We start from the raw sequence: 8417 nt of genomic DNA on the forward strand, positions 1-8417 counted from the left end.
CCGTGGCGTCGCAGCCCGTGCGCTGCTTCCCTCTACCGCCTCAGCCGGCAGCAGCAAGGACAAACTACCAGGCGCATCCGTACATGCTAGCGTATAGTGAGGCCGGAGGCGGATGGTCACCTGCCGAGAGTGCATCACCCGATGAGAACAACTACGAGCCAGAACGACCTCCAGAGGCAATGACCCCGTGGCGACATGGCACGCGCGGTCCGCATCAATTTTTGCTGTCACGGCCACAAGTCATTGACGATGTGAACCCCGGAGCAGCTGGAGGGGTGCTTGGGGCAGGCGCTGCCGCTGTACCGTATGCGGTGCATCCCGTCTACCCAGAGGGGGTGACGGCCGGAGCGAAGGAAGAGGCCTGGGGAGGTGATGCAACGTCTCAGTACAGCCGTGATATGCCAGCAGCTAGTCAAACTCTATACCGGCCACCGCCACGTTTGCACGGCACTTCCGTGTGCAGTTACCGGGGAGCGACGCCGTGGGCACCGATTCAGTCAACCACCGCCCCTGTGGAGCGCAAAGACGCTGCGAAAGGGACGACAGAGGCGGCCCAGCATACCTCTTGGCTTCATCATGCGGTGTACGCGGGTCGTGAAGGCCACCGAGCAGCTGCTGGTGACGCGCTTGCCGCTCACACGCCTCATGGGGGTGCTGCGCGTTATCTGAACGAGCAGCTACTTGCACCACCACCACCACATCCTCGTCCACTGCCACACGAGCACTCCCACCAAGGGCCGCCGCTGCGCGAGTGCAGCTCCATTTCCGACGGTGCCTGGCACCTCAACTCAGCACGACATCGATCAGCGGTCTCGACCACGGCCCTCTTTTTCCACTCCCCATCCGGCATCGATGGCTTGGGTGGAACGCAGGGCGCCGGCGGCTCGGCAGCGCTCCGGCACGGAAGGCGGGCTGCTGCTGCCACATCTGCCGTCTCTAGTTCTGTGGCCTCAGCCGGCGTGACAGGAGCATCGCCGATGGTCGCCTCAGCCGCAACTGCCCAAGCTGAACCGTGCTGCGTTGCTGCACTCATCTTCAATAACGCCAAGGAGGTTGGCGTCGCGCTCTGTGAGTTGCCGTCGCTGACCGTGTCTCTGTTCCAGTACGGCGATACGGCTACGTTCTTCAAGACAGCATCGCTGCTGCACACGCGCAACCCGGTCGAGGTGTTGGTCCCCTCGACCACCGTCGATAGTGAGCTGGTGCAAACGCTGCTGCGGCAGCACGGCGCCCACATGACCTTCACAAGTGTGCAGCGCTGCTTCTACAATGCGGAGGAGGGGGTGCAGCGGCTGTCGCAGCTGAAGTCGTCGGCCGAAGCGTCGCTGTGCATTGAGGACACAGACCGCTACCTCTGTGTGGCTGCTGCTAATGCAGTCGTTTTGTATATGGAGCACGTGAACGACATGCACTTGCTGCCAGGCTCCGTGCGCGTGCGGGCAGAGGCGCTGGAGCACTACATGGAAGTCTCTCGCACTACGGCACGTGCGCTGCAGATTATTCCAGACGCCGCATGCATGTCAGCGGCGGCGGCAGCGCCGTTGACCTTCATGGGCAACGCAGCGGGCGGCAATGGGAGGGCCGATCGGCAGCAACGGGAGCAAGTTCAGCGATATGGCGCGGCGCCAAAACTGTCGTTTCTCGGTCATGACCTTCCCGAACCGCCGCCGCTGCTGCAACCAGTCGCGCTTGTGGACGCGATCCCACGCGCCTGCACGGTCATGGGTCAGCGCTACCTCCGCCGTACCCTTCTCCAGCCTCTGCGTGACCGCGTTGCCGTCCAAGGCCGCCATGACGCTGTCGAGTGGCTTCTGTGTGAGCCAAGACGACTTCACATTCTGCGCACACTCCTGCGACACATCACCACGCTTGACCTCGAGCGCTTGACGGCGACGCTGACCCACCAACCACGGCGCGAGAGGACCGGCGCTCAGCAGCAGTCGTACCTCGAGTCACTGCAGCTGCTCTGGAGCGCGTTGCCTTACCTGGAGCAGCTCCACATACAGCTCAAGGCCTACCTAGGCCCGCTGCCAAGAATGCCAGAACCAGTGCATCAAGAAGGCGTACCGTCATCAATGCGATCAACACTGCCGGGTGGCGAACCAGACGTGGCGGCCTCGCCAAACGACTTGTGCAGCACCGCAGCGCATCCTTCGGTACTGCACAGCATCGCCACCGCGCTGGGGCAGTGCCGTTTGCCCGAGCTGGCGACCCTCATGAGCACCTACCTGGAGCGCTCCGTGCTGCCATCGGTCGTCGACCATCACGAGAAGAGCGCTGCGCACTATGGAGCGCTCCATGGCTTTGATCCAGGTGGCGTACATATCCCGCCGGACGTGTCTGTGGTGGCTCAGCAGCAGCATTCACAACGGAAGCGACGCCGACTGTGCAACGACGACGATGCCACAAACTCACATCATCACAGGCAGCAGCCTTCGCAGCGCCCTACAGCCGTCCTCCTGCGACTCCTCCGCATGTGTTTTCTTGTCCAGGCTCCGCGCGGCGGCGAGCTGGACGCACTTCGCACGCGGCTGAGCCTCCGTATCTCCGACATTACTTCCTACGCAGTGGAGCTGCGTGCGACATACCAGATCTTCTCGCTGCGCCTGGAGCCGGACCCGGTTAAACTGTACTGTTTCTCCTACATGGCTGCAGAGGAGGCAAAGGCGCAGTCCGGACCCTTCACGTGGCGCTACGCAGGCGGCTCACACTTTGCCTTGTATCTTTCCGCACTGCGTGAGCAGCAGCTGCAGCGGCAACAAGTACGGCAACAGGAAGAGGGACGGCATCTGCGTAGTTCTCAGTGGCACCTGGCCACTTCTACTGAGGATTCCTTGCGCACCGCTTCATCGTTTCCTCCGCCAGAGCTGCCCCGGCACACAATCAGCGCCGACGGCGCCGTACCCAACTCGTCCGCGGTTGATCTTTTCCCCTCTTTCACATCCGACACGGATCCCACTGTCTCTCGTCAGCTGCGTCGCCGCCGAGTGCGATGCAGCACAGAGGACCTCGAATACCGCTGTGCTCGGGCGCAAGAGTGCGTCGCAGAGATTCTGCAGCTGCAGTTGCACGATGTGCAGCCCCTCGTCCGCGCCATCCAGAATGAGTTCCTCGGCTCTCTGCAGGCTACCGTGGAGTCCGTGGCTCTGCTTGATACACTGCTGTGCTTCGCGCTCTACTCGTTGACGCATCAGTGCACCCGACCAGTGCTGGTGGAGCTGCGGACGGGGTCGACGACGGCGCCACGGGTGCCTACGGTCACAGCCGAGCTCTCTGGGGATGGCGAGATGGCGACTTCTTCGGGACGGAGAGCCACCGCCGCAGCAGGCGGCGCTCAGGTTTCGCGTGACAAGCTGGACGAGTACGCTGGCGACGCAAGTGCCGCTTCTTGTGTAGGGGACCAGGGAGGTGGAACAGTGGCGTCCGCGGGCATGTCTGAGACGTCTAGCGATCCAGCGACCCCGCCATCTACGGCACCACTGTCGTCTCTCACGGCGTACACCATGGCATCATCGGCGATGGCCACGGTGACAGAGTCACGTTACGCCTCTCGAGCGTTTCTCCGTATTGAGAACGCACTGCACCCCTCTGCGACGCAGCGGCAGCCACCAAGTCGCGCGGTGACGCGCGCAGGGGTGTCGGCGCGGTTGACCGGTGTGGAAGCCGTGGGTGTGGTCTCATCGACTAGCGGCAGCAGTGGTGGTCTGACGATCTCGTGGGGCAGCCACGGCGGTGGTGTTTGCGTCGTCACCGGCCCCAATGCGTGCGGCAAGACGACTTTGCTCCGAATTATCGGACAGTACTTTACCCTTGCCCAGGCTGGCTGCTTTGTCCCTGCGCAGCACGCGCAGCTGTTCCTTGCGGACCGCCTCCTTGCCCACATGCTGTGTGACGAACTCCCCAGCATCGCGCACTCTTCTTTCTGGCGCGAGCTTATGGAGCTGAGCGAGTTGACGCATGCCGCGACGGCTGAGAGCGTCGCCCTCCTCGATGAGCTCGGCCGCAGCACCACCACCGCACAAGGCTTCAGTCTGGCATGGGCCACGGCGCTCCTTCTGAGCGACCGCCGCGTGCACTCGGTGCTGACAACGCACTACGCCGGGCTGCCAAGCCTCGCACGGGTGCGGCCGACGCGCATCGTCGCTTTTCATTTCCGTGTCGCCTTCGAGCAGCTGGTGGCGCGTGATGGGGGTCGAGACGGCGCAGCTGCCTCAAGTTCGAGGGAGCCGGCACGCACCCGCATTACGATTGCGCGCTTTGGCCACACACTCTTCCCTGGCCCGTGCCCGCAGCGCTGGTACGGCCTCGCGCTGGCAGAGAGGCTGCACTTTTTCGAGCCGGTCCTGGCCATGGCGCGGCACACGAGGGCGTGCCGATCGCCAGCAAGGGAGGCGTACACCGAAGAGGGCGAGGCGTGAGCACAGGGGTTTGGGATGGTGAATGGGTTGGGGAACGGGTGTGGCCCTCCATCATCCGGCTGCCCTGAGATAGCGATGCTTCTCAACGTGCGGCTGTGTTGGCGTGCCTGTGCGTTGCAGATGCCCTTTTTTACTGCACGTGCGCACGTGCTTTGGCCACCCGCTTCTGCGTGTGCGTGTGCGTGTGCGTGTGCGTTTCTCTGTTTGTTTTCGTCTTTATCCTCTCTCATTCTGCTGCATCACCGCTGCCTCACGGAACGTGCACACTCGCTACTGCTCGGGCGGCTGCTGTCGGGGCCTGAGAGACCCCATCCCCCTTATTGCTCCCCTCCTTTCCTCGCCATAGGGGTCTCTGGGCTTGCATGCGAGATGTTGACGTGCATGTGCGTCTCGGCGCGCGCCTCGATCGCCCTCCCCCAACTTCCGTTGGTCTTACAGGAGAAAAGGAGGGGGGAAGAGGGGATGTCATACATTCGCGTATACCTCGCCGGAGTAGGGAAGGACGACGGCAGTGCTGCCCTCTTTTCCTTTCTCTTTTCCCTTCCTCGTGATGCCCGCCGCGATTTCCTGCGTGACACAATACGTTCATCTCTCTTCCTCTCCTTGAAAGGACTTTCGCCCGTTTCCTCCTTCGCAGAGTTCATACGTTGCTTTCCCTGTTGAACGGGCGGAATGGTGGTTGGGCTGGCGATGTCAACACAGCTCTTGCCGTCACCACAGCCAGCGGAGACGATTCCAAGCGTCGATGAAGTGCAGGTTGTCTTCCAAGCGCTTCTACGGCAAGGCGCGAGCCTGAGCACGCATCGTGTCGCGGCGGCGCAGAGCGCGCTGCGCTAAGTGCTCCGTGAGCACACCCGCCTCCTCACCAGCATGGAGACCCACTGTTGATCAAAGACAGATGCCGCGTCTACCACCGCGGACGACGACAGTGACGACTGTCGCGAGCCTGCTTGAGTGCGCACCTTCTGGGTCATATATATGACAGCACCATCGCGTCAGTGCAAGATAGCACCGTGACTGCCGCGCAGCAGCGGAAGCGGGAGGCGGACGATTTCTCTCGTGCTAACGCATCGCTGGAAGCTTCCTCCCCGCCATCTCTGGTCGAGGACGCTCATCACTGCATCAGCGCCTTCATAGCGTCCCTCGGCTGGGTCTTGCGTCGACCCAGCGCTTTCGCTGGAGACGTGGCGAGCAACTTGGCCTCTCTGCCGCAGAAGTTCAGTGCCTTGTCGACGCACGCCATGTCAGCCTTGGAGTCAGACGGAGCAACACTGTCATCATCATTGACGAGACACACAACACCAAACCCCGCTGTTGCTGCCCCCGGCATGGTCTTACAGGCATGGCTACGCCAGGCAAACGTGGCTCTAAGCACGCTGTCACGCTTTCTCTCCGGGACGTGCCCGCACGGGCTTTGACTCACGCACGGCCACTGTCGCACCGTCATGCGTAGCCGCCGTCTGCGTCATTTGTCGAACGTTGGAGAGGCGCCCCGTTCGAGTCGCTGGTGCGCGCTGCCTCGCGTGCCCAGGGCGAGCACGTGGCGGCGCTGTCTACGGTGCTCTTGCGTGTCTCTGTTCTCCGTGCCATGCGCGAACGACCTATGGATCGGCCGAGTTTGGCGAACATCTTTGCGCCGCTGAGCACGTCGCTGAGAGAGCTGACAAACGCGTGTGAGGACGCGATTGACCGCCGTGAAGACGACCGCCTGTATCCGCATGCGGGACTCGAGGCGGGCGATGTCTTCACATAGCTCACCGTAGACTGGGAACCACTTGCCATTCAAGAGGCGTTCGACACCGCCAACACGTACATCAACAAGATCGCGGACAGAGAGAACGCGCTGTTGCTGCAGCAGGGGAACGGGTACGTTGTCGAGAAGCCGGGGCTGGCGACGACGACCGTGACTTGGCCTGTGATGCTGCGCGAGGCGCTGAAGCGTGGTGGTGCTGCTAGTGCTGTACCGCTACCCAAGGGCCGTTCCGTGGGGGGGATTCGCTTGAGTCACTGATGCCCCGACACACATGCAAGCCACACCCGCCGTTTACCCTGCGCGGTCTCTCCGTGATCGCGCCTGTCTGGCGCCGTGCACGAGTGGCATCGGAGTGGAATGCGCCCCATCAGACGCACTCACCGTCCTCGGCAACCTTGTCCATAGCGGCGGCCGGACCACACACGGCGAGTGTACGCGCCGACGCTAGTAGCCATGCCCTCTCCCCGCCTCATAACTGCCTCAGTCGCCAAGCACGGCATTAAAGTTTGCTGAGCAGTAACCCACGGAGATGGAACAGTGGAAGCTGACGCCGGGGAGCCCACTCGACGCCACCGCGCAGACCTGGGGCGTACAGCATTACCCCTAGCTTCTCGTCGACGCTACCTCCAGGGGCGGTGCAGGAGTCGGTGCTCGTTGAGATGCTAGAGACAAAGCTTGACAGCAGCCACGTTGTCTGTATCCAAGACTGTATCGATACCTACCTGACAATTCCTGTGAAAATAGAAGGCGTCGCTGTGGAGCGCTGTGCCACCATTTGAAGCTGCAGCTGGGCGGGCAGCATCAGCCTGATGTGGATCAGCAATACGGAGCGGGAAGCGATGCACATTGGAACTTCGGTGCAGCGCGTGTACGCGACGATGATGAAAGTGCTGACGATTCACTTGGCCAGGGAGCGTGTCACCGAAATTATGACACCAGGATGACATCCAACGTGAATGTTGCTGTCATGGTGACCATGCCGAGCGGTGATCAAGAGGTACGAGGGCTGGCACTGCCAGAGCAGTACATCAGCAGCACTGTCCGGGAGATGGACCAACTTGTGACCAGTGAGGTAACGTACTCTGGATAGGGACAGCGGCTTGCCCATGCTGGAGTGAGATTGTGCGCTGCCAGGGGAGGTGGCGTGTGGCGAGTAGCGCCATCCGGCGATTTGTGCAGTCCGTCATGCTCTGCATCTTTTTCGCAGACTTCTTTCGCGTGGGTCGCGGACTCTGCGCTCTTCTGCCCTTCTTTGTTTTGTGTGCGTAGCGCGCACCCTCTCAGGGTTTACCCTTTGCGCACCAGTCCCCCAGATCACACTTCTCTGCCACACCCCTCTCGTGCGTACGTACGTGCGCAAGCGGGAAGAGGTGGGGGAGAGGGAGGGGTTTGGCAGGCTTGGCGTGATGCCGTCCGCGATGTCGACTCCTGTATACGCTTCTTTTCCCTGATGACGGGAGGGCACATGCCTTGGCGCACGGTCTCTCAGGATCCAGGGCTCTGCTCTCTGTGAGGAAGCCAAGCAGCCCTCCTATCCCTGCCAATACCGAGCCACTTCTGGAGGTGACAGAGTCAAGCACCTACGACGCAGTGTGTGTGTATGTGGGGAGAGCAGAGCGGTGTATCGCTGCTGATATCGGCGGTCCGCTCCTGGACGGTGTTGCGTCAGAGCGACCTGTTGCAGTAAGAACGACTTCGCCATCCAAAAAAAAACTGGTGGCATGTCAGCGCGATTTGAGTGTGTCGCTCCTGGTCCTCACCGCCTACTGGCGGGTGACCTGGCGTGTCACCCCAAAGGATGCGCCTAGTGGCCGTGCGGCACAATAGGGGCGGTTGTACGGCGACTTGCGGAGCGGTGGATAGGTAGAGTTTGAGGCAGGGGCTGTGCTCAGATGGCCAAGTCGGTGCCTTGCCTTTATGCGTGTCTACGGCTGCTTCGTACAGCGCGATGGGCCTGTGACGGGCCGGGGCACGCGGTGGGGATCCACTCGTGTGTTGTGTGGCAGAGAGCGGACATGTGGGGGCACGAAAAATGCGCCTCTTTTCATGCACCAAATGCCCTAGCAGAGATGTGGGCGCATCCGCTTCGTCGCGTTGCTCGTTTGTCCCACCGAACTCGTGTCTGTGCTCGTGCACGTGTGTGCGAGTGTGTGTCTTGCCGCTTTGTCATCTCTGCCCGGGAGCCTCACCGCACCTAGTTATTCTGAGGCACACCTACCCCCCCCCCCCCACCACACACACACACA

The 8417-nt window shown here is 61.9% G+C and overlaps 1 protein-coding gene and 1 pseudogene across 1 annotated transcript, besides 1 other annotated feature; both read left to right on the forward strand.

Moving 5' to 3' along the window:
* Window positions 1-977: 977 nt before the first annotated feature.
* Window positions 978-4418, forward strand: LPMP_211080 (mis-match repair protein, putative; the record flags this gene model as incomplete). Its single annotated transcript, XM_010700593.1, has 1 exon — window positions 978-4418. The coding sequence occupies one exon, from the start codon at window positions 978-980 to the stop codon at window positions 4416-4418; it is 3441 nt and encodes a 1146-aa protein (XP_010698895.1).
* Window positions 4419-6006: 1588 nt separating this feature from the next.
* On the forward strand, window positions 6007-6429 carry LPMP_211090 (annotated as a pseudogene).
* A 1187-nt stretch (window positions 6430-7616) lies between these two features.
* Window positions 7617-8193: a repeat region.
* The last annotated feature ends 224 nt before the right edge of the window (window positions 8194-8417 follow it).

This window comes from Leishmania panamensis (genome assembly GCF_000755165.1).
Source record: "Leishmania panamensis strain MHOM/PA/94/PSC-1 chromosome 21 sequence".
NCBI lineage: Eukaryota > Euglenozoa > Kinetoplastea > Trypanosomatida > Trypanosomatidae > Leishmania > Leishmania panamensis.